The following is a 26,383-nucleotide window of genomic DNA, read 5'->3' on the forward strand; positions in this document are numbered from 1 at the left end:
GTGGCTGTTCCCTTACTGTTCCTACCTCCCACCCATACTGACTCAGTAGACAAACCTTCCTCAACAACCTTCGTTTCTGTAGCTGTGATGCACTCTCTGATTAGCAATGCTGCACCCCCTCCTCTTTTTCCACCCTCCCTGTTCTTTTTAAACATTCTAAACCCTGGAATATCTCGCAACCATTCCTGCCCCTGTGAAACCCATGTCTCCATTATGGCCACAACATCATAGCCCCAAGTACTGATCCATGCTCTAAGTTCGTCACTCTTATTTCGGACACTCCTTGTGTTAAAGCAGACACACTTTAACCAATCCCTTTGTTTCATCAACGTGAAAAACCTTCTCAATAGATTCAGTACATCCTGTCACTGCCCGTCTGCAACTGCCCTCCTCTCAGACATGTGGCTCTGATTCCCACCCCCTGCTAAACCAGTTTATACCCTCCCGAACCACACAAACGAATCTCCCACCCAGGACATTTGTGCCCCTTCAGTTCAGGTGCAGTCCGTCCTTCATGTACAGGTCCCACCTTCCCCAGAAGGTATCCCAATGGTCTAGGTATCTGAAGCCCTCCCTCCTGCACCAGCCTCGCTGTTAAATGTTCTGCAAATGGATCAGAGAGAAGCCATGAGGTTCCTGAGGGGTTGGCAGATGGAAAATGCCAATGTCTGCAAATGATGAGTGTGCATGGCTGGTACCCGTGCAACATGCCCTGAGATGCTGTTTGTTCCTGAGCAAAGTGACGATGTTTCACAGCAAACAGTGAAATCACCAGGTACCCACTCTGACTTCTATATCGAGAATTCTCGATGTCAAGCTTGTTTGGTGTGTTTAGTAAGAAAGGAAGCTGGTTGTTGATGAGGTGAGTTGGACAAGTAAAGGTGCTGCTGCCTAGTGAGAAACTCCCCTTGCTGCTCAGCAAATAGGAGAAAAGATGCAGTGAGCTGCTCCTGACACTGAGATGGGGCAGGCTGGACCTTCTGATCTGATTCTACCACAAATCCTTTCGTAGCAAATAGACTTTCCCAGGAGAAAGTGAGGACGGCAGATGCTGGAGATCAAAGTCAATAAAGTGCGGGGCTGTAAAAGCACAGCAGGTCAGGCAGCATCCGAGGAGCAGGAGAGTTGATGTTTCAGGCTTAAGCTGATAAAAAGCGCCACACTTTTTAACAATAGATTTTCCCAACTAGGGAGTGATCCTTATATGAGATAGAACTCTTTTAAACTGGGAATATAGATTTTGAGAAGGTTCTTAAATCTATCTTGGCTGCTACTTTAAAAGTGAATTAAGTTACAGGAAACAATATCCTTTCACTCTAGGTCAACCTGGAGCACCTGGTCTACATGGTCTCAATGGTTTGCCAGGACAGAAAGGATCTCCTGGACCTCCAGGTGAGGCTTAATCTTACTCAATATGTGACAGGCATCAAGTGCAGTGTAGCCCCATCTCTCCAGATAACTGCACTGAAATACTTTGTTTCTGCGTACAGTTGCAAATCACATCACTTTGACACAGATAGCCAGCACAACTACATGCTAGCTCTGAGACATAAATAAAAATCAGCACTGCTTCAGGACAAATGCCCATCACACTTATATTAATTTGTGAACACAGACACCAAATATAGTTCCAAAAAAAAAAGTCCTATTGGACTGGAAAGATTAATTCTGTTCCTCCTATCAGAGATACAAACTGATCTGAGTTTCTTCTGCAAGGTTAGTTTCTATTTTTGTGCTCTAGTGTGTCACATAATTTGTTAATATTTATGTAATTAAAAAGGACCAAGTGAAAGAGGGTCCCCTGGATCACCAGGATCAATGGGGCTGAAAGGTGAAAAGGGCTCTCCAGGGCCTCCAGGAAGCTCCAGTCGGTGCCCAGAGGGTAGGAAAGGACCTCAAGGACCTGAAGGTAAGCAAGCACAAACCTTTAAGGGGAGACAGTGTAGGTACCGCCCTGCCTGGTTCCTGGGACACAGTGGAAGGGTGATTCGTACAGACTGTGGGCAGAGAGAACACTGAGATCCCTATGATCTCCACATTGACATTGCCCCCATGGGAGGCACATTGGGGCATTCTCTGCTTTTGGAGGTTGATGTAGTTTTGAGGTGTTACTACTGAAGCATTTCCCTTACATGCTCCATTACTGTAATAAACAGCAAATCTCCATGGATGCTTTGCCTCCATTACTGGAGTGAAAAATTGTATCTGTGTGTGCGCTAGCCACACTCCCTGAAAGTGTTCACTTTGCTGTTTTTCTCTGTGCCCCATTACTATCCTGCATTGACTCTAGAAACTTTGTAGTGCTTTTGAAATTATGTGCAAGATCAGGCAAACTTTCACCTACAGCAACATAAAAGGATCGTGAGGTCTCCTCTTCTGGCCTCCTGTTGATCCGCACTGTACTCGCAATAGAGCAACGTACAGACTGGCAAAGGCCACATTTCAGAACTTGCTGTATTGAGTGGCCCAACTGAACATTTAAAACCATTTGCGGTTTAAGAAGAACTTCAAACTTCTTCCACATTGGAGCTATTTTGGTTGCTGCTTGTATTGGGCAAAGTGTTGATGCAAATGTCAATACATTGCAAAGACTGAGACTGCAATTAGAATATCCATTTGATCAGAGATTTAGATATTTCACCAGTTCTAACATTGCCCATTGATTAATTCTAACACTGATCAGTGAGAATATGACTAGACTTTACACTGTTCATTGCACAGGAGGAGACAGGGATAGATATTTGTTAATTCAGTCATTGCCTCATGTACATTGTCACATTTTCATGTTATGTAGTAGAACCAAAGAAATCTGTGGCCGTGTATTAATTTGTGTCTCAATTTACTTGTTTGCATTTCTCTTTGTCTAATTCCATCACATGAATACTCGATGTTTCCTGTTATGGTCTTTGTGAACTGCCTCCAGGCCCCCCAGGTGAGCTCTTAAAGATATGGATCAGTTGATGATTGATTGTAAATTAGTCAATCATGGAATTAATTTTGCCCGTGCTGTTTATTTGTGTGAGAGTTCTATCATTGCAAACTGCATTGGGTGATTTGCAGTCACTTACTGGGAATTAGGAGAGAGTGAGGACTGCAGATGCTGGGGATCCAGAGGCGAGAGTGTGATGCTAGAAAAACACAGCAGGTCAGGCAGCATCCGGGGAGCAGGAGAATCGACATTTCGGGCGTAAGTCCTTCATCACGATTTCCTCGACTTACTGGGAATTTGTTACTCTGATCTGCGCTATTGATAGTATCCAAAGCTTTAACAAGCAATTTGTCTAGAATTCCTCCCTAAGTGACCATGGGAAAATGGCACACTGAGACAATATATTTATCAACTTCATTCAGGACTTTTTCCATCACACCTCTTCCCCAAACTTTGTGCAAAACCAGCATGGTAGAATATTTTTCATGCTAAGGCTAAACTTATCTAAAGACAGTTTGAAATGTAAGGAGAATTCTCTATTCACTGCAGTAAGTTAAATCCACACAAAATGTGGATTCAACTCCTACCCTGGTTGAGGTTACCATGAAAGACTCTCCTTCTCAAAGTCTTCCTTCACCTAAGTTATGGTGACCCTCAGGTTAAACCACCACCAATCATCTCTGTCTCTAATGAGAGAGCAGCCTTGTGATCCTCTGGGCTTATGATAATATTAAGGCAGTAATTCACAATTATGTCAGAGAAGAGTTTTCTTATCAAGTCTAATGCTAATCTGCCCATGAACTGATATTGCGGACCTTTGCAAAGGTGTAGGTTGGCTTTGAAAAGTGTAGGCTAGTTTTAATTCACTTTGGCCTCACCCTTATCTGGGTCTCTTGCTAAGCTTGAAGCCACTTGGTTGTCTATTTAGGACTCAGTTCCATGCTGCAACATTGGAGTTGGGCAGATGGCCTGTAATGGTGGTCAAGAATCAGGTAAACATGTGCCACAATCCCAGGGCTGGTGAATTATCCACATTGGACCTTTAGCTCATGGTCTGTCACTTTCTCTGGCTTTTCCTGGTGCCTTCTCTGCTTCTCTGATGATCTTTCGTTCTTTCAATTATGTATTCTTACTTCGATTATTACTCCCAACATGACACGCCAAGGAGTGTGGGCAATTGAGAGCTGATTCTCCCTAGATTTCTGAGCAGCCTGTCAGTGTGTGGTAGAAAATGCCTCCTCAAGCACTGAACAGCAGCTCTGTGCAATATTAAATCATTCCCTTAAACTCTTGAACAACTAATTAAAGCAGTTAGCAAAATAAAAAATCTAGACTTCAATCAACTGATCCTGACATTACGTTTGAAATATCGGAAGAAGAGAAGATTGAGAAATACCATTGGGTGGATAAGTAGCTCTTGTAAGATTTAGGATTGTGTAGTAGTTTGGATAACTTATGGATATATTGTCAATATCTATGAACAGTAGCAATAATGTAACTGGTTATTGAAGGACTTTAATTACTAATGTCATTATTCTCAGTAAGTCCAATAAATCTGTGTCAAAAATGTAGGTGTACGTGGGCCACCGGGACCTCCAGGTAAAAGAGGACCATCTTGTGATGTTCAATCAACTGGACCACCAGGAGATGAAGGACCACCGGGTTTTGATGGCCCACCAGGTATGAGAATTTTAGCCAAGTCAGTAATCATAAAGATACCTAAATGAATTTGTATAATATTAATTTTACTCACCATCCAGCCAACTGCTTCGAGAAGAAAGGGGGAAATTTTAACGTACCCTGTCAGGAAGCTGATGGGGTTAAATTAACTGCCTCCTGCTGGTGTAGCTGAATGTGAGGTGAGTGGGGTCAGGTAAGATAGAGGAGTGGCCCATTGCTGTGGGCGGCACGGTGGCACAATGGTTAGCACTGCAGCCTCACAGCGCCAGAGACCCGGGTTCAATTCCCACCTCAGGCAACTGTCCGTGTGGAGTTTGCACATTCTCCCCGTGTCTGCGTGGGTTTCCTCCGGGTGCTCCGGTTTCCATCCACAGTCCAAAAATGTGCAGGTCAGGTGAATTGGTCTTGCTAAATTGTCCGTAGTGTTAGGTAAGGGGAATCGGTCTGACTGGGTCAGTGTGGACTTGTTGGGCCGAAGGGCCTGTTTCCAAACTGTAAGTAATCTGATCAAATCAAATTCTCCCCTGACAGAGGCTGTTCTACAACTCTTCCAACCCCCACCTTGTCTCTGCCCCCCTCTTGTGGAGGGAGGTGGGCAATGGATGGGGGGGCAAAGCCTCCCCACCATTCCTGCTGAAAACCCCAGACTCACCCAGCTCGAGTACCAGCCTCCTCCTCTCCGGGGACTTGCTTATAGTGTCAACCCTGAGTGGGCACGATTCTCTCCTGCCGATGGTGAACCTACACAGCTGGTGGCAGGCAGCTGTTCCAGCTTTGAACCAAATGCTTCTTTCTGGACTGGAACTTTAGATCTAAAACTCTTAATGCTGAGGAATATTATTTCCTAACTTAACTTCTCTCCCTTGGAGAAACTGTTTTATTCATCCAAATTTGACCAGGATGTTTGTGAGCTGAAACTAAGAGTTTTAAGCTATAGGTTTTTCCCTCAGCAAAGAAATCCAATTCCTGATCCTTCAACCCAAAGCAAGCTCATGCTTTTCAATGTTTCCTCCATCTACTTGCAAAACTCTTCCAATGCAAAAAAATCCCTATTACCATGACAGGAAATCTCTCTCTCTCGGTCTCTCCATCTCTCTCTCTGTCCCTCTCCCTGTCTCTCCATCTCTCTGTCTCTCTCTCTGTCTCTCTCCGTCTCTCTCCCTGTCTCTCTCCCTGTCTCTCCATCTCTCTGTCTCTCTCTCTGTCTCTCTCCGTCTCTCTCCCTGTCTCATGCTAGTTTAAAAAATAGCATGGTTTCAGAAATACTGACAAGCTAATCATTAAAACCAAATGAAATCCAGACTCTAAACCAAGTGAAAGCTCTGGGTCGTTCTGCCAATGATTTTAAAAATCAGTGTCTTTCTGCTTCCAACCCTTCAGCTGCTGTCCTGAAATTCCTCCCAAAGATCTCCACTGCCTTACTCCCCTGGGTGAAGTTGAGCATCACCCTGTTGAAACTGTCTGCACTTTCTTCCTCCTTGTCACTCCTACGCGGATTCTTGCTCCTCTGACCGTTTCTCCTCTTGAAGAGATTCTCTTGATGCGCCCTCGATATCCACATGGGCCTCCATTACCTCCAACCTCCATCTACCTATCACCTTCCCAGCTATCTTTCCCCCCCAGCCCCATCTTCACCTTCCTATTTATCTCACAACCCCCTTCCCCTCCCCTCCCCCCTCCACATTCCCTCCACATTCCTGAGGAAGAGCTTATGCCCGAAATGTTGACTCTCCTGCTCCTCGGATGCTGCCTGATCAGCTGTCCTTTTCCAGCACCACCCTTTTCAACTCCATTTAATGTTGCTGTATAGCTGTTCTGCATGAACAATGACAGAACAGTAAGATCAGGAGAGGGAGACCCATGGAACTTTGCTTCAATAGTTTAGATTAGAGTGGTGCTGGAAAAGCACAGCAGGTCAGGCAGCATCCGAGGAGCAGTAACTGCTTCTCAGATGCTGCCTGACCTGCTGTGCTTTTCCAGCACCACTCTAATCTAAATTCTGGTTTCCAGCATCTGCAGTCCATGTTTTTACCATTTTGCTTCAATAGACAGCATGAGATTACAGCACCAGCCTTGTCAAATGTACATGGTGGCTCCTGTCTAAGGGTATTACCCGAGATCCATATAGATTACATTGTCTTCATTCTCCGATGACATTCCTAATCTTTTATGTATGTTCATTCACCTTGCTTTTGTAGGTCCTTCTGGTTTCCCCGGTGACCCAGGGCTGCCTTCCTTACCGTTTCCAGGGGATCCTGGTGATCCAGGCCGACCGGGTCAACCTGGTGCTCGAGGTCCACCTGGAGAGCAGGGGCCATGTGGCCACCACGGTCTTCCAGGGCCACCAGGTCCAAAAGGTATTCTCAAAACACGAGGTTTAGGGGACGGGTTTGATGTTTCAGTGATTTGTTGGTCTTGGATTGTCCCATAAGAAATGCCAAGTGTTAAAATATCCAGAGCTCAATCCCATTAAAATGGAAATACTTGCAGAAGCAGAAACTTCCAAATAATCAATTCTTACTTTGATGGATAGATTCTGGAGATTGATTACAATTATAATAAGACATTATTTAAGTATTTTTCTCTCCACAGAACCATAGGTACTTGCAACATCAACATACAAGACTGGGGCTGTGTTCCTTAGAGCGGAGGAGATTGAGAGGGAATGTGATTGAGATGTAAAACATGATGTGGGGCATAGACAGTGTAGACAGGAAGAAATGCAATTAAAATTTCTATTTAGCCATTTCTACTTCAGTGGTGATTCATCCACTAACTCAGGCCATTCTCCATTAGCTCAGGCCTTTCTCCATAGCTGTAACAAATACCTTTTAGAACATCTCCTATTTCTTTCACTCTATATAATCAAACATCATCCTTTATGTAATCATTTCTTGTTACCTGATTGCAATGAGGATCGCTCCTTACTGCCGGGGCAGCACGGTGGCACAGTGGTTAGCACTGGTGCCCCACAGCACTAGAGACCTAGGTTCAATTCCTGCCTCAGACAACTGCACATTCTCCCTGTGTCTGCATGGGTTTCCTCTGGGTGCTCCAGTTTCCTTCCACAGTCCAAAAACATGCAGGTTGGGTAAATTGGCCATGCTAAATTGCCTGTAGTACTAGGTGAAGGGGTAAATGTATGGATTGGGTCTGGGTGGGTTGGTGGACGTGTTGGGCCGAAGGGCCTGTTTCCACACTGTAGGGAATCTAATCTAATCATAATCACACTCAGTGCATACCATGAATCTTCCCAGTGCTATCAAACATCTCTATTTTCGGTGGTTGGTGTGGACTCCAACGAGCATCACTCACTTATGGGAATCAAATTCCATTCACTGACCTGACACAAATGTAATTAATGTTAAAAATATCCTGTCCAACTGCACTTGAAGACTGAATACCCTTGATTCTGAATTCTCCTCCAACTGTTCTCAGTTCAAACATTATTTATAAATATTGAAATTATTGCACGATATTTCTCGTTTTCTAATTTTGCAGTCACCATTCCCTGTCCTTGTTTATTATGAAGGTGTAATGGGTGACCAGGGCTTCGCTGGTTTCCCTGGGATTGATGGACCACCAGGACTTCCAGGTGATCGAGGTGACCGTGGCTGTGTTGGTGCACCAGGATCTCAAGGTCAGCTTCCTTTTAATCACCTTCTCAAGTGATAGGAATTTATTAGAATAACGTGACAGTAATTCCATAAAACTCCTCCTACAATCAATACTTATCTGAAAATGCTAATGTAAATCTGGAGGTACTACAAGTTCTCATAAAGTTTCTCCAATACAATAGTTAGAATATTGACCTGGAGTAAATAGCTTACATGACAGATTACCTATAGAATTGGGAATCAATCATTTTCCCTCTGTTGTATTTGCTATATCATCAGAAATAAATTTCCTTTTTAATAATGTCAGAAGGATTCATTTAAAATCAGCAGAGTTTAGATTCCTGATGTCTGCCTCAGAGAAAGGGAGTGTTAGTAGATTGTGTGGTGGGAGGGAGCTGTCTCTCCTGACAGCACAGGGAAGTATCACAGTGATCTGACTGATGTTTGAGCTGCACTGGGGGAGTATTAGGGACATGTGACCCCACCCTTTAACCAGAATTAGGAAATGGCACTCAGGTGACTCGAAGATTCATGACATTGTAAAAAGAGAATGTAATAGTGCTCCAAAATAACAAAATACCCCAATAAATGAATATTGAATTAGAAGTTCTGGGAAACATTTGATGCATACTAATGTATGCAACATTATTTAATATAGATTTGGAGGTGCCGATGTTGGACCGGGGTGTACAAAGTTAAAAATCACACAACACCAGATGATAGTCCAACAGATTTAATTGACAACCACCTGATGAAGGAGCAGCGCTCTGAAAGCTAGTGCTTCCAAATAAACCTGTTGGACAATAACCTGGTGTTGTGATTTTTAACTTTACTTAATATTTTAATAATTAGCTGTCATTTAAAAGAAAACCAAAATTATTATCAAACTCCACAAGAACATTAACAAATTTAACTGTTTATTATCAACAAATACTGCAATTTCTTGTCAAATGTCCTATCTATTGTAGAATTCCAATAATATTTCTTGACCCATGTGATCATTCCTTCCCCCATTTCTACTTGCTTTATCTCTGGGATGTCTTGCCACAATTTTTAAAATTTTCATTGAACAAGTTTTAAGATAGAACTTGGCTTCAATTGCAAGACGTGCGGTGGATATTATTAAACCCTTTCTAATCTGAATGTTGGAATTTTCAATTTTCTTTCCATTCCAATTTCTGTATTTCAAGAACTACAATAGTCTGAATTCATTTCGATTCTGAAATTTGTGCCCCCGGCCTCACTTTTATTAGATCTTTCAACTTATACCTCATCCCTGGTTTACCATGGTTTAATGTGAACAGTTGAGCTGCTCTTTGAGGATGGATATTGGAAAATTTTCCTCATGATGAAGAAGTGATGGGCTTTCATTTAGAACATCTAGTCTTCCTGTGCCCAAACCTCTCCAAGTATAGAACAGCATGTATTATCACTAATTAATTTCCCACCATTTCTCCTCTTTTCTCCTTAGCAATCTGGATCTCATGTTTGTAACTTTTATTCTGTAATTTATGTTGAAATTTCTGATCGATGAATTGTCTTTAGATATTATTATCAGGATGTTTGAATTAATTCTTACTTTTTATTGATCTCTATTCCCATGTTCCCTACCGTCGCTGGATTTGTGTCTTTTTCAGGTGATCCAGGTGAGCTATGCTAAATGACTAAACAGCAATATTTGCATCGATTTAATGACCTTCAACAATATTATAAAACATGCAAGGCACTTTGCAGGCATGCTAACAAACAAAATTTGACACAGAGCTACATAAGACCCATGAGGGAAATTTTAAGGAACATTTTGAGGAGAGAGAGAGAGAATTAAAGGAGGGCAGAGATTTAAATATGAAATCCCAAAAATTAGGGACCAGTTCGGTGAAGGAATGGTCAACAATAGTTAAAAAAATTTAAAAATGTCAATCGACAAAAGTTCAGATTTGAAGGAGTGCTAGAGATCCTGGTGGATTTCCGGGCTGGAGGAGGTTACGGAGATACAGAGTAATGAGGCCGTTGGGAGATTTGAAGACAAGGATGAGAGTGTTAAAATGAAGGCATTGCTTAACCAAGAGCCATTGTAGTCAGTGAGCAAAGGGTTGATGGGGCATACAACTTACTGCATGATAGGGTACAGACAACAGAGGTTTAGATAAAGTCAAGTTTATAAAGCCCACAAAGCAGGATAGGGGAGCATTGGAACAATCAAGTCTAGGGCTAACAACAGTATTCAGCAGGTATTCAGTGTTAAGTGTGTTATGTGGAGGTGGTAGTGGGTAGGCATGTAGGTTGGCTAGTTCAGCATCATAGAATGACCATGGAGAGGAATGCAGAGGGCAGTTCTGGAACAGTTTATGACATGGACTGAAGGTACTGGCTACAGTTTTCCCAATATTTAGTTGGAGGAAATTTCTGCTCATTTAATCCTGACTGTCAACCAGGAGGGATAGCTAAGGAGCAGGAATTGAGATGCAGACTGAAGACAGGGATAACCTGATAACTAAATGGTAAACAAGATGGTTCTTACAGATATGTGAGCCCCTACTCTGTGCAGCTTAATTTGTGGGAACTTTTATTTTGTTGGAATGGCTTTGCCCAGAGAGCTGGCAGATACATTGTGAATGGAGCTTAATGGTTTTACACCTACCCAAAACTCCTCTCTATTGACCTGAAAGAAAAACACATTTGGACAGATGTACAACTAGTGACTAACTCACCTCATCTGGTAGCACTCTGAAAAGATACATTTGGTCAAAATTCCATCTTTTAAATGGAAACAATTGTGCACAAATTGAATGCATGAAAAAGTGTACTGTTTTTACCCCCTTGTTTCTTTAGCATTTGAAGCCAATGCTGCTAGGGTCTCCTGCTTTGTCCTTCAGGACTTAGATTCTTAAAATGTAAGAACTAGGAGCAGGATGAGGCCAATCAGCTTCCTGAGCCCGCTCCATCAACTACACCCTTCCTCGGAGTGATGGGGCCTAAACTGTACTCAATACTCCAAGTGCACAGTCACTAATGCCTTGTGCAGCTGCAACATCACATCTCTACCTTAATACATTATTCCTTTAAGAATAATTGCCAAAAATTCCATTTGTCTTCCTTATTACCTGCTGTACCTACATGCACAGAGACACCAAGATCCCTCTGCACTGAAGTAGGTGTGAGTGACCATTTACGATTGGATCAGAAATTTTAATTTTTTGGTATCCTCGGGTAACTGCCTCTATGATCGTGCACAAGTTACAATGACAAATAATTTGTTGATGCATATCAAACTTTTACATGACATTTTGAGTCCATTAATTAATGGTTTATTTATTGTTTGGTAATCTGTAGGCTCACCTGGTGCAATCATTACAGATGGTGAAATGGATAAAAGTAATCTTCAAGGAGACCCAGGGGCCCCAGGACCCAGTGGCTTTCCAGGACCACCAGGATCAACTGGAGCTACTGGCCCCCGTGGCCCTACAGGTATTGCATGGGAGTGTCTTACATCGGGTCGTATGTGGCCAAGTGACTACACAAGAGAAGATGTAAGGGGTAATATCACATACCCATTTGCAGGTTTTATTGAAGGTTAGCAGGTGGATAAATGGAGGCTATAAGATTCTGGGGAAACTTCAGAACATACAACCAGGAGGTTCAACAAATAGGATTTAAGATAGAAATCTCATTACGTTGCTAATTGCTACTTTCTTTCATTTGGGACAAATCCAGTTTTAAGTTCATCTTGTGCCTTCAATAAGAATATTTTGTGAAATATGCAGTGCTTATGGTACCGCATGTTTAAAACCTTTGACCATGATATTACTGGGGGCATACAGTCATAGAGATGTACTGCACAGAAACAGACCTTTTGGTCCAAATCATCCATGCTGACCAGATATCCTAAATGAATCTACTTCCATTTGCCGGCTCTTGGCCCATATCCCTCTAAACACTTCCTATTCATATACCCTTTCCAGACGTCTTTTAAATGTTGTCGAGAGTGTGGTGCAGGAAAAGCACAGCAGGTCAGGCAGTATCCGAGCAGCAGGAAAATCGATGTTTTGGGCAGAAGCCCTTCATCGGGAACCCTTTTAAATGTCGTGATTATACCAGCCTCCACCACTTCCTCTAGCAGCTCATTTCATACACGCACCACCCTCTGCCTGAAAAAGTTGCCCCTTATGTCTCTTTTAAATCTTTCCCCTCTCGCCCTGCACCTATGCCCTCAAGTGTTGGACTCTCCCAACCCAGGGAAAAGACCTTGTCTATTACCCCTATCTATACCCCTCATAATTTTATAAAACACCAGAAGGCGACCTTTAAACACTGAATATTATGCTGTTATCATTGTTTGATTGATAGATATCTGTGGATCAGAGAGCTAAAGACTTAATGTCTGTCAACTATTTCAAACCTGAGGTATAATTCAGGGCAAGTACAAATTTCTAGGATCTTTGAATGATCCAGATGCTCATGGACTGAGGAAATCCCAACTTTTTTTTAAAAGTCTAAAACCATCACCAATTACAGTAATTAAACCGAGTAATGCTCAAATTACAAACACTGCCTACCAGGGAGAAAGTGAGGACTGCAGATGCTGGAGATCAGAGCTGAAAATGTGTTGCTGGAAAAGTGCAGCAGGTCAGGCAGCATCCAAGGAGCAGGAGAATCGACGTTTCGGGCATGAGCCCTTCTTCAGGAATGAGGAAATTGTGCTAAGCAGGCTAGATAAAAGGTAGGGAGGAGGGACTTGGGGGAAGGGCATTGGAAAGAGGGACACAGCAAGGCAGACAGCTTCAGGAGGGAGAGGGACACAGCAAGGCAGACAGCTTCAGGAGGGAGAGGGACACAGCAAGGCAGACAGCTTCAGGAGGGAGAGGGACACAGCAAGGCAGACAGCTTCAGGAGGGAGAGGGACACAGCAAGGCAGACAGCTTCAGGAGGGAGAGGGACACAGCAAGGCAGGCAGCATCAGGAGGGAGGGGAACACAGCAAGGCAGGCAGTATCAGGAGTGAGAGGGACACAGCAAGGCAGGCAGTATCAGGAGTGAGAGGGACACAGCAAGGCAGGCAGTATCAGGAGTGAGAGGGACACAGCAAGGCAGGCAGTATCAGGAGTGAGAGGGACACAGCAAGGCAGGCAGTATCAGGAGTGAGAGGGACACAGCAAGGCAGGCAGTATCAGGAGTGAGAGGGACACAGCAAGGCAGGCAGTATCAGGAGTGAGAGGGACACAGCAAGGCAGGCAGTATCAGGAGTGAGAGGGACACAGCAAGGCAGGCAGTATCAGGAGGGAGAGGGACACAGCAAGGCAGACAGCTTCAGGAGGGAGAGGGACACAGCAAGGCAGACAGCTTCAGGAGGGAGAGGGACACAGCAAGGCAGACAGCTTCAGGAGGGAGAGGGACACAGCAAGGCAGACAGCTTCAGGAGGGAGAGGGACACAGCAAGGCAGACAGCTTCAGGAGGGAGAGGGACACAGCAAGGCAGACAGCTTCAGGAGGGAGAGGGACACAGCAAGGCAGACAGCTTCAGGAGGGAGAGGGACACAGCAAGGCAGACAGCTTCAGGAGGGAGAGGGACACAGCAAGGCAGACAGCTTCAGGAGGGAGAGGGACACAGCAAGGCAGACAGCTTCAGGAGGGAGAGGGACACAGCAAGGCAGACAGCTTCAGGAGGGAGAGGGACACAGCAAGGCAGACAGCTTCAGGAGGGAGAGGGACACAGCAAGGCAGACAGCTTCAGGAGGGAGAGGGACACAGCAAGGCAGACAGCTTCAGGAGGGAGAGGGACACAGCAAGGCAGACAGCTTCAGGAGGGAGAGGGACACAGCAAGGCAGACAGCTTCAGGAGGGAGAGGGACACAGCAAGGCAGACAGCTTCAGGAGGGAGAGGGACACAGCAAGGCAGACAGCTTCAGGAGGGAGAGGGACACAGCAAGGCAGGCAGCATCAGGAGGGAGGGGAACACAGCAAGGCAGGCAGTATCAGGAGTGAGAGGGACACAGCAAGGCAGGCAGTATCAGGAGTGAGAGGGACACAGCAAGGCAGGCAGTATCAGGAGTGAGAGGGACACAGCAAGGCAGGCAGTATCAGGAGTGAGAGGGACACAGCAAGGCAGGCAGTATCAGGAGTGAGAGGGACACAGCAAGGCAGGCAGTATCAGGAGTGAGAGGGACACAGCAAGGCAGGCAGTATCAGGAGTGAGAGGGACACAGCAAGGCAGGCAGTATCAGGAGTGAGAGGGACACAGCAAGGCAGGCAGTATCAGGAGGGAGAGGGACACAGCAAGGCAGACAGCTTCAGGAGGGAGAGGGACACAGCAAGGCAGACAGCTTCAGGAGGGAGAGGGACACAGCAAGGCAGACAGCTTCAGGAGGGAGAGGGACACAGCAAGGCAGACAGCTTCAGGAGGGAGAGGGACACAGCAAGGCAGACAGCTTCAGGAGGGAGAGGGACACAGCAAGGCAGACAGCTTCAGGAGGGAGAGGGACACAGCAAGGCAGACAGCTTCAGGAGGGAGAGGGACACAGCAAGGCAGACAGCTTCAGGAGGGAGAGGGACACAGCAAGGCAGACAGCTTCAGGAGGGAGAGGGACACAGCAAGGCAGACAGCTTCAGGAGGGAGAGGGACACAGCAAGGCAGACAGCTTCAGGAGGGAGAGGGACACAGCAAGGCAGACAGCTTCAGGAGGGAGAGGGACACAGCAAGGCAGACAGCTTCAGGAGGGAGAGGGACACAGCAAGGCAGACAGCTTCAGGAGGGAGAGGGACACAGCAAGGCAGACAGCTTCAGGAGGGAGAGGGACACAGCAAGGCAGACAGCTTCAGGAGGGAGAGGGACACAGCAAGGCAGACAGCTTCAGGAGGGAGAGGGACACAGCAAGGCAGACAGCTTCAGGAGGGAGAGGGACACAGCAAGGCAGGCAGCATCAGGAGGGAGGGGAACACAGCAAGGCAGGCAGTATCAGGAGTGAGAGGGACACAGCAAGGCAGGCAGTATCAGGAGTGAGAGGGACACAGCAAGGCAGGCAGTATCAGGAGTGAGAGGGACACAGCAAGGCAGGCAGTATCAGGAGTGAGAGGGACACAGCAAGGCAGGCAGTATCAGGAGTGAGAGGGACACAGCAAGGCAGGCAGTATCAGGAGTGAGAGGGACACAGCAAGGCAGGCAGTATCAGGAGTGAGAGGGACACAGCAAGGCAGGCAGTATCAGGAGTGAGAGGGACACAGCAAGGCAGGCAGTATCAGGAGGGAGAGGGACACAGCAAGGCAGACAGCTTCAGGAGGGAGAGGGACACAGCAAGGCAGACAGCTTCAGGAGGGAGAGGGACACAGCAAGGCAGACAGCTTCAGGAGGGAGAGGGACACAGCAAGGCAGACAGCTTCAGGAGGGAGAGGGACACAGCAAGGCAGACAGCTTCAGGAGGGAGAGGGACACAGCAAGGCAGACAGCTTCAGGAGGGAGAGGGACACAGCAAGGCAGACAGCTTCAGGAGGGAGAGGGACACAGCAAGGCAGACAGCTTCAGGAGGGAGAGGGACACAGCAAGGCAGACAGCTTCAGGAGGGAGAGGGACACAGCAAGGCAGACAGCTTCAGGAGGGAGAGGGACACAGCAAGGCAGACAGCTTCAGGAGGGAGAGGGACACAGCAAGGCAGACAGCTTCAGGAGGGAGAGGGACACAGCAAGGCAGACAGCTTCAGGAGGGAGAGGGACACAGCAAGGCAGACAGCTTCAGGAGGGAGAGGGACACAGCAAGGCAGACAGCTTCAGGAGGGAGAGGGACACAGCAAGGCAGACAGCTTCAGGAGGGAGAGGGACACAGCAAGGCAGACAGCTTCAGGAGGGAGAGGGACACAGCAAGGCAGACAGCTTCAGGAGGGAGAGGGACACAGCAAGGCAGGCAGCATCAGGAGGGAGGGGAACACAGCAAGGCAGGCAGTATCAGGAGTGAGAGGGACACAGCAAGGCAGGCAGTATCAGGAGTGAGAGGGACACAGCAAGGCAGGCAGTATCAGGAGTGAGAGGGACACAGCAAGGCAGGCAGTATCAGGAGTGAGAGGGACACAGCAAGGCAGGCAGTATCAGGAGTGAGAGGGACACAGCAAGGCAGGCAGTATCAGGAGTGAGAGGGACACAGCAAGGCAGGCAGTATCAGGAGTGAGAGGGACACAGCAAGGCAGGCAGTATCAGGAGTGAGAGGGACACAGCAAGGCAGGCAGTATCAGGAGGGAGAGGGACACAGCAAGGCAGACAGCTTCAGGAGGGAGAGGGACACAGCAAGGCAGACAGCTTCAGGAGGGAGAGGGACACAGCAAGGCAGACAGCTTCAGGAGGGAGAGGGACACAGCAAGGCAGACAGCTTCAGGAGGGAGAGGGACACAGCAAGGCAGACAGCTTCAGGAGGGAGAGGGACACAGCAAGGCAGACAGCTTCAGGAGGGAGAGGGACACAGCAAGGCAGACAGCTTCAGGAGGGAGAGGGACACAGCAAGGCAGACAGCTTCAGGAGGGAGAGGGACACAGCAAGGCAGACAGCTTCAGGAGGGAGAGGGACACAGCAAGGCAGACAGCTTCAGGAGGGAGAGGGACACAGCAAGGCAGACAGCTTCAGGAGGGAGAGGGACACAGCAAGGCAGACAGCTTCAGGAGGGAGAGGGACACAGCAAGGCAGACAGCTTCAGGAGGGAGAGGGACACAGCAAGGCAGACAGCTTCAGGAGGGAGAGGGACACAGCAAGGCAGACAGCTTCAGGAGGGAGAGGGACACAGCAAGGCAGACAGCTTCAGGAGGGAGAGGGACACAGCAAGGCAGACAGCTTCAGGAGGGAGAGGGACACAGCAAGGCAGACAGCTTCAGGAGGGAGAGGGACACAGCAAGGCAGGCAGCATCAGGAGGGAGGGGAACACAGCAAGGCAGGCAGTATCAGGAGTGAGAGGGACACAGCAAGGCAGGCAGTATCAGGAGTGAGAGGGACACAGCAAGGCAGGCAGTATCAGGAGTGAGAGGGACACAGCAAGGCAGGCAGTATCAGGAGTGAGAGGGACACAGCAAGGCAGGCAGTATCAGGAGTGAGAGGGACACAGCAAGGCAGGCAGTATCAGGAGTGAGAGGGACACAGCAAGGCAGGCAGTATCAGGAGTGAGAGGGACACAGCAAGGCAGGCAGTATCAGGAGTGAGAGGGACACAGCAAGGCAGGCAGTATCAGGAGGGAGAGGGACACAGCAAGGCAGACAGCTTCAGGAGGGAGAGGGACACAGCAAGGCAGACAGCTTCAGGAGGGAGAGGGACACAGCAAGGCAGACAGCTTCAGGAGGGAGAGGGACACAGCAAGGCAGACAGCTTCAGGAGGGAGAGGGACACAGCAAGGCAGACAGCTTCAGGAGGGAGAGGGACACAGCAAGGCAGACAGCTTCAGGAGGGAGAGGGACACAGCAAGGCAGACAGCTTCAGGAGGGAGAGGGACACAGCAAGGCAGACAGCTTCAGGAGGGAGAGGGACACAGCAAGGCAGACAGCTTCAGGAGGGAGAGGGACACAGCAAGGCAGACAGCTTCAGGAGGGAGAGGGACACAGCAAGGCAGACAGCTTCAGGAGGGAGAGGGACACAGCAAGGCAGACAGCTTCAGGAGGGAGAGGGACACAGCAAGGCAGACAGCTTCAGGAGGGAGAGGGACACAGCAAGGCAGACAGCTTCAGGAGGGAGAGGGACACAGCAAGGCAGACAGCTTCAGGAGGGAGAGGGACACAGCAAGGCAGACAGCTTCAGGAGGGAGAGGGACACAGCAAGGCAGACAGCTTCAGGAGGGAGAGGGACACAGCAAGGCAGACAGCTTCAGGAGGGAGAGGGACACAGCAAGGCAGGCAGCATCAGGAGGGAGGGGAACACAGCAAGGCAGGCAGTATCAGGAGTGAGAGGGACACAGCAAGGCAGGCAGTATCAGGAGTGAGAGGGACACAGCAAGGCAGGCAGTATCAGGAGTGAGAGGGACACAGCAAGGCAGGCAGTATCAGGAGTGAGAGGGACACAGCAAGGCAGGCAGTATCAGGAGTGAGAGGGACACAGCAAGGCAGGCAGTATCAGGAGTGAGAGGGACACAGCAAGGCAGGCAGTATCAGGAGTGAGAGGGACACAGCAAGGCAGGCAGTATCAGGAGTGAGAGGGACACAGCAAGGCAGGCAGTATCAGGAGGGAGAGGGACACAGCAAGGCAGACAGCTTCAGGAGGGAGAGGGACACAGCAAGGCAGACAGCTTCAGGAGGGAGAGGGACACAGCAAGGCAGACAGCTTCAGGAGGGAGAGGGACACAGCAAGGCAGACAGCTTCAGGAGGGAGAGGGACACAGCAAGGCAGACAGCTTCAGGAGGGAGAGGGACACAGCAAGGCAGACAGCTTCAGGAGGGAGAGGGACACAGCAAGGCAGACAGCTTCAGGAGGGAGAGGGACACAGCAAGGCAGACAGCTTCAGGAGGGAGAGGGACACAGCAAGGCAGACAGCTTCAGGAGGGAGAGGGACACAGCAAGGCAGACAGCTTCAGGAGGGAGAGGGACACAGCAAGGCAGACAGCTTCAGGAGGGAGAGGGACACAGCAAGGCAGACAGCTTCAGGAGGGAGAGGGACACAGCAAGGCAGACAGCTTCAGGAGGGAGAGGGACACAGCAAGGCAGACAGCTTCAGGAGGGAGAGGGACACAGCAAGGCAGACAGCTTCAGGAGGGAGAGGGACACAGCAAGGCAGACAGCTTCAGGAGGGAGAGGGACACAGCAAGGCAGACAGCTTCAGGAGGGAGAGGGACACAGCAAGGCAGACAGCTTCAGGAGGGAGAGGGACACAGCAAGGCAGGCAGCATCAGGAGGGAGAGGGATACAGCAAGACAGGCAGCATCAGGAGCGAGAGGAACACAGCAAGGCAGGCAGCATCAGGAGGGAGAGGGATACAGCAAGACAGGCAGCATCAGGAGCGAGAGGGACACAGCAAGGCAGGCAGCATCAGGAGGGAGAGGGACACAGCAAGGCAGGCAGCATCAGGAGGCTGGGGGAACACAGCAAGGCAGGCTGTATCAGGAGGGAGAGGAACACAGCAAGGCAGGCAGCATCAGGAGGGAGAGGGACACAGCAAGGCAGGCAGCATCAGGAGGGAGAGGGACACAGCAAGGCAGGCAGCGTCAGGAGGGTCAAACTCGATGTTTTGGGTGTAACTCTTTGTCAGGACTGGGGGGTGTGGGGGAAACTGCAGATAAAGTGGGTGGGAGGGAATGGGTGGTGAGGTGGGGATATGTGAAGACAAGTAGAGGGTACGACCTGATTGATCAATGGGAGGAATGAATCCGGTTGGTGGCAGGGAGCCGGGGGAGGGAGAGGGAGAGTCTGGGAAGGGATTCGGGGGGGTGGGGAGGGAGGTTATTTGAAATTGGAGAACTCGATGTTGAGTCCTCCGGGTTGTGGGCTGTCCAGGACTCAATGTTGAGTCCTCCGGGTTGTGGGCTGTCCAGGACTCAATGTTGAGTCGTCCGGGTTGTGGGCTGTCCAGGACTCAATGTTGAGTCCTCCGGGTTGTGGGCTGTCCAGGCAGAAGATGAGATGTTGCTCCTCCAATTTATGCTGTGGTTTGTTCTGACAATGGAGGAGGCCAAGGGTGGTCATGTCGGAAAAGGAGTGGGAAGGGGAATTAAAATGAGCGGCCACAGGGAGGTCTGGCCGACGTGGGCCTGGCTGAGATGCTCGGTGAACTGTTTACTAAGTTTATGTTCGGTTTCCCCGATGTAGAGAAGGCCACATCGGGATCACCGGATACAGTAAACTAGGTTGGAGGAGAGGCAGATGAACCTCTGTCTCACCTGGAAGGAATGTTTAGGACTCTGGATGGAGCTGAGGGGGGTGGTGTACTGCCAGGTTTTGCATTGTTTCTGGTCGTAGGGGAAGGTTGCTGCTGTGCTCAGGGGTGGCAAAACTGAAGACGTATTCTCAGAGCAGAAAGTCTCCTGCTCCCAGGGACCAACCGATCTCACAGCCATTTCTCCTTCATCACTGCTATTTGTCTAATGAATGAAAATTTTAAATTAAAATTAAAATTAGAACTCTAGTCCCACTTGCCAGCATTTGGCCCATATTCCTCCAAACCCTTCCCATTCATATATCCATCCAGATGCCTTTTAAATGTTGCATTTGTACCAGCCTCCACCACTTCCTCTGGTAGCTCATTCCATACACGTACCACCCTCTGTGTGAAAAAGCTGCCCCTTAAGTCTCTTTTATATCTTTCTCCTCTCACCCTAAACCTATGGCCTCTAGTTTTGGACTCCCCCACCCTGTGGAAAAGACTTTGTCTATTTACCCTAACCATACCCCTCATGATCTTATAAACCTCTATAAGGTCACCCCTCAGCCTTCAACGCTCCAGGGAAAGCCCCAGCTTATTCAGGTTCTCCCTGTAGCTTAAACACTCCAACCCTGGCAATATCCTTGTAAATCTTTTCTGAACCATTTCAAGTTTCACAACTTCTTTCCTATAGCAGGGAGACAAGAATTGCATGCAGTATTCCAACACGGCCTAACCAATATCCTGTAGAGATGCAACCTGACCTCTCAACTCTTATGCTCAATGCACTGGCCAACAAAGGAAAACATATCAAATGCCTTCTTCACTATCCTGTCTATCTGCAACTTTACTTTCAAGGAACTACGAACTTGCATTCCAAGATCCCTTTGTTCAGCAACACTCCCCAGGACCTTAGCATTAAATGTACAAGTCCTACCCTGATTTGCCTTTCCAAAATACAGCACCTCACATTTACCTAAATTAAACACCATCTGCCACTCCTCGGCCCATTGGCCCATCTGATCAAGATCCCATTGTACTCTGAGGTAACCTTCTTGTCTACACCTCCAATTCTGGTGTCATCTACAAATGTACTAACTATACCTCCTATGTTCACATCCAAATCGTTTCTATATATGATGAAAAGCAGTGGACCCAGCACCGATCCTTGTGGCACACCACTGGTCCTTACGGCTGAAGGTCTCAAAGGGTATGAGGAGGAAGCAAGAACAGAGTACTAAAGTGGATGTTTGGACATGACCAGAGTGAATGTGGACCAGGCCCAAAGGTGCTAAATGGCCTCCTTCTGTTTCTATTTCCTAACTTTCTGTTTCCAATCAGCTCCTTCACCAACTGGCAATAATGACACATCACTACAAGAACAAAGAAAATTTACAGACCAGGAACAGGCCTTTCAGCCTTCCAAGCCTGAGCCGATCCAAATATGCTGTCTAAACCTGTCGCCCAATTCCTAAGCACCTGTATCCCTCTGCTCCCCACCTACTCATGCATCTGTCCAGGTGCATCTTAAATGAATCTACCGTGCCTGCCTCTACTACCTCTGCTGGCAACGCACTCCAGGCACCTACCAACCTCTGTGTGAAATACTTGCCGCGTGTATCCCCCTTAAACTTTTCACCTTTCACCTTGAAAGTGTGACCTCTTGTTACTGAATCCCTCACTCTGGGGAAAAGCTTATCTGTATCCACCCTGTCAAAACCCTTCAAGATTTTGTAAATCTCAATCAGTCCCCCCTCAATCTCCTCTTTTCTAATGAAAACAAACCTAGCCTAGTCAACCTTTCTTCATAGCTAGCACTTTCTATACCAGGCAACATCCTCATAAACCTTCTCTGCACCCTCTCCAAAGTGCCCACATCCTTTTGGTAATGTAGCGCCCAGAACTGTGCACAGTATTCTAAATGCGGCTGAACCAATGTCTTGTACAATTTTAACATGACCTGCCAGCTCTTATACTCAATACCCGTACAGTGAAGGCAAACATACTATATGCCTTCTTGACCATTCTATCCCCTTGTGCAGCCACTTCCAGGGTACAATGGACCTGAAACTCCCAGATCTCTCTGCTCATTAACTTTTTCCGTTTATAAGGTAAAAACAATGACTGCAGATGCTGGAAACCAGACTCTGGATCAGTGGTGCTGGAAGAGCACAGCAGTTCAGGCAGCATCCAAGGAGCTTCGAAATCAATGTTTCGGGCAAAAACCCTTCATCAGGAATAAAGGCAGTGAGCCTGAAGCGTGGAGAGATAAGCTAGAGGAGGGTGGGGGTTGGGGCTCATGGATGAACTGATAGTATACAAAAATTATGATGGGCATGGATCGAGTAGATAGTTTGAGTATTTTACCCCGGGTGGCAATGTCAAATCCTAGGGGGCATAACTTTAAGGTAAAAAGGTGAAAGTTTAAAGGAGATATGTGTGGCGAAAATTTTGCACAGAAGGTGGTAGATGCTTGGAACGCACTATCAGGAGAGATGGTAGAAGCAAATATGATAGCAATGTTTAGGAGCCATTTAGACAAACCCATGAACAAACGGGGTATAAAGGGATATAGGCCATGTCCTGGCAGATGGGATTAGTTTAGAATGGCATCATGGTCAGCACAGCAATGGTGGACTAAAGAGCCTGTTCCTCTGCTGTACTGTTCTATGTTCTAATCAGTTTAAAATGAACTAGCCGAAAATGCAAGGTTTCTTGGTGAAAGGAAAATGAAATCTATTACTCACAATCCCTCCAATCAAAATAGTAAAAACATTATGTGATACGCACACAAAAACACAGATAATATGTTTAAAAGGGTTACGGTGTCTATTACAGACAGGAAGGTAAAATAAATAGCATTTTAAAGTTCTTGAATTATGAGAGTGAAACTTGACACCACAATTGTTTTGCTGTTGTCTTGTTTCCTCAACAGTGACAGAGTTTGCAGACGTCCTTGAGATCTCAATGAATGGCTGTTTTTCCAAGTTGCTTTTTCATTGGACACTGGTTCCTGAGCTGGAGACAGACAGGGAGAGAGGAACTTGTAACGTCATTGCTGTTATTTCTTTCCTTCTCTGCCTTTTTTACTTCAAACTAGTTCTTTGATATCGGTCCATTTATGTTTTCCTGAATCTGTTCCATTGTCCTTCTGAGTTAGCAGAGCACAGCAATTCAGGCAGCATCCGAGGACAGGCAAAATCGACGTTTCGGGCAAAAGCCCTTCATCAGGAATAAAGGCAGAGAGCCTGAAGCGTGGAGAGATAAGCTAGAGGAGGGTGGGGGTGGGGAGAGAGTAGCATAGAGTACAATGGGTGGGTGGGACACCCGCACCAATCCACCAAATCGCCCCGTGGCTCAACATTTCAACTCCCCCTCCCACTCTGCCGAGGATATGGAGGTGCTGGGCCTCCTTCACCGCCGCTCCCTCACCACCAGATGCCTGGAGGAAGAACGCCTCATCTTCTGCCTCGGAACACTTCAACCCCAGGGCATCAATGTGGATTTTAACAGTTTCCTCATTTCCCCTTCCCCCACCTCATCCTAGCTTCTAACCTCCAGCAACTCGATCCCTGACCTGTCCGGACTTGTCCGACCTGCCCAGCTCCTTTTCCACCTATCCACTCCACCCTCTCCTCCCTGACCTATCACCTTCATCTCCTTCCCCACTGACCTATTGTACTCTATGCTACTTTCTCCCACCCCCACCCTCCTCTAGCTTATCTCTCCACGCTTCAGGCTCTCTGCCTTTATTCCTGATGAAGGGCTTTTGCCTGAAACGTTGATTTTACTGCTCCTTGGATGCTGCCTAAACAGCTCTGCTCTTCCAGCACCACTAATCCAGAATCTGGTTTCCAGCATCTGCAGTCATTGTTTTTACCTGCCTGGACTCGGGATCCAGACTTCCCTGAGATTCCAGCCTAAAACAGAGCCAGATCTGCAGAGAGCTGACGTAAGGACTATTACCCCAGAGGCATCTAGGTCCTCAGCTGGTCTTGAGATGCTTTCATCGTTTTCTTTGAGCACATCTGTCTATTTAGTTATAAACGTCTCAGCGATGGAAGAAGGGGCTGTTCTGCTGCTCTCCTGTGAGACAAGCAAAGAAACGCATAGCATCCTGTCCATGAGGGGAACAGGAAAAGTGTAACAGAAACTCAGCAACTGTGAAAAGAGAGGGACAGGGTATTGAGTATAAGAGCTGGCAGGTCACGTTAAAATTATACAAGACTTTGGTTCGGCAGTATTTAGAATACTGTGTGCAGTTCTGTTCCAGTTTCTAGTCCAGAGACCCTTCTTCATGAGGGGCCTTAGCTCCTTGTGTAAATATGACTGGTGTCACCATCAGCTGCTAGATCAAGGCACATGTTGCTGACACCTCCCTTTTGGTAATGTAACTGCTCCCAATCCTGGGGTGAAATCAAGTATGAATATTGTGACTAGATGAGGGTTAAATGCTGACCCTTAGGAGTTTCAGGGATTTATCTGTGTAACTAGGTCCACTTGAATAGATACCATCATGTTCTTGTTCATGAATTTAAGATTGGAAACAGATTGTCTCCAACTAAGATCTTTAATCTTCATTTTCCACTTCTAAGGAATCCCCAAAACACAGCAACCTCATGGAATGGAAACAGAAAGTGCTGGACGTTCTCAGCAGGTCCAGGAGCATCTGTGTGGGAGAGAGAAACACAGTTAATGTTTCTACACAGGAACAGGAGCATTCACCCCCTCCAGTCCGTTCCACCATTAAATTCAATCATGGCTGATGCATGGCCTAACTCAGTAGACCCACCTTTAGCCCCTATCTCTAAATACCTTACCCTAACAAAAATGTATCACTCTCAGATTTAAAATTATTAACTGGTCCAGCATCCAGTGCTGTTTGTGGAAGAGAGTTTCAAACTTCTCCCACCCTTTGTATGTTGAAGTGCTTCCTAATAACTCAATAATCTTTCACAACAAATTAGAAATGCAATGGGCTTTGAGCAAATGAAAAATGAGAGAGTGGGAGGAAGGACAGAATGGTCAGTCTGTGTTAAGGTGAAAGGAAAGACAGAGAAAGCAACAAAAAGTTTCAAGGTCAGAGGGAATAGTAAGGGGACATGTAAAGAAAGGTGTGTTGAGAGGGGGGTGTGAGTAGCAGAAAATCTGTCTAGATGAGAGTGGTGCTGGAAAAGCACAGCAGGTCAAGCAGCATCCCCACCCCCCCTCTCATTTATCTCTCCACCCTGGAAGCTCCCAGCCTCATTTCTGATGAAGGGCTTTTGCCCGAAACATCGATTTTCCTTCCCCTCGGATGCTGACTGACTTGCTGTGCTTTTCCAGCACCGCTCTAACCTAGACTCTGATCTCCAGCATCTGCAGTCCTCACTTTTGATTAGAACATTTACTGTCCAAGCCCAACACAGAGGAATTAAGAACCAAAACAGCAAAAACAGGGAAAATGGAGACAGAGATTATGTTTTGAAATTGCTGAACTCAATTGAGTTTGAAAGATAAAAGTGTTCAATCGAAGGATGAGCTTCATTCCTGGAGTTTAATTTCATTGGAGCGTGGTATTAGGCTAAGTACAAAACATTCTGAGTGGGAGTAAAGTGCCAAAATTAAACGATTGAAGGCTTAGATTATCTGGCATTCTGGAAATGTTCTACAATGTTACCAGATCTGCTCATTGCAGAAAAGAAACCACATCATAAGCAGTGAATAGATGCAAGTCACCATTGTCTGACCAGACCATACAGCTGCTCTGTCACTGGTCTGAAAATACTGGTGCTGGATTAACCTGAGGGCCACCATACCTCAGATGGGGGGTGGGGGCGTTGCGGGAATTGAACCCACACTAATAGCATCACTCTGCTTCACAAAGCAACTGTCCAGCCAACTGACCCCCAGTGAATACAGTGAACTAAATTGAAAGAAGTTGCAAAGCTAGACCTACTCTTGGGAAATAAGGCAGGGCAGGGGACTGAGGTGTCAGTGGGGAAGCACTTTGGGGCCAGCGACCATGATTCTGTTTGTTGGATGGAAAAGGATAGACCAGATCCAAAAGTTGAAGTTCTAAATTGGAGAAAGGCCAATTTTGACGGCATTAGGCAATTTTGCTGAAGCTCCTCGATGCTGCCTGAATTGCTGTGCTCTTCCAGCACCATTGATCCAGAAAGAACTTTCAAAAGCTGATTGTAGGCAGATGTTCGCAGGTAAAGGGACGGCTGGAAAATGGGAAGCCTTCAGAAATGAGATAACAAGAATCCAGAGAAAGTATATTCCTATCAGGGTGAAAGGGAAGGCTGGTAGGTATAGGGAATGCTGTATGACTAAAGAAATTGAGGGTTTTGTTAAGAAAAAAAAGGAA

The 26,383-nt window shown here is 47.6% G+C and overlaps 1 protein-coding gene across 1 annotated transcript in view; it reads left to right on the plus strand.

The window, feature by feature from the left end:
* LOC122555674 (collagen alpha-4(IV) chain-like) overlaps positions 1-26,383 on the plus strand; it is a 240,741-nt gene that overhangs the window by 204,613 nt on the left and 9,745 nt on the right. The window contains exons 37-44 of the mRNA XM_043701670.1: positions 1,321-1,392; positions 1,781-1,909; positions 2,924-2,932; positions 4,502-4,609; positions 6,808-6,966; positions 8,142-8,249; positions 9,864-9,872; positions 11,560-11,685. Coding sequence (XP_043557605.1) covers positions 1,321-1,392; positions 1,781-1,909; positions 2,924-2,932; positions 4,502-4,609; positions 6,808-6,966; positions 8,142-8,249; positions 9,864-9,872; positions 11,560-11,685 — 720 coding nt within the window. The remainder of the gene's footprint in view (positions 1-1,320; positions 1,393-1,780; positions 1,910-2,923; positions 2,933-4,501; positions 4,610-6,807; positions 6,967-8,141; positions 8,250-9,863; positions 9,873-11,559; positions 11,686-26,383) is intronic.

The sequence above is a fragment of the Chiloscyllium plagiosum genome, chromosome 13 (assembly GCF_004010195.1).
Source record: "Chiloscyllium plagiosum isolate BGI_BamShark_2017 chromosome 13, ASM401019v2, whole genome shotgun sequence".
In the NCBI taxonomy this organism is placed as follows: Eukaryota; Metazoa; Chordata; class Chondrichthyes; order Orectolobiformes; family Hemiscylliidae; genus Chiloscyllium; species Chiloscyllium plagiosum.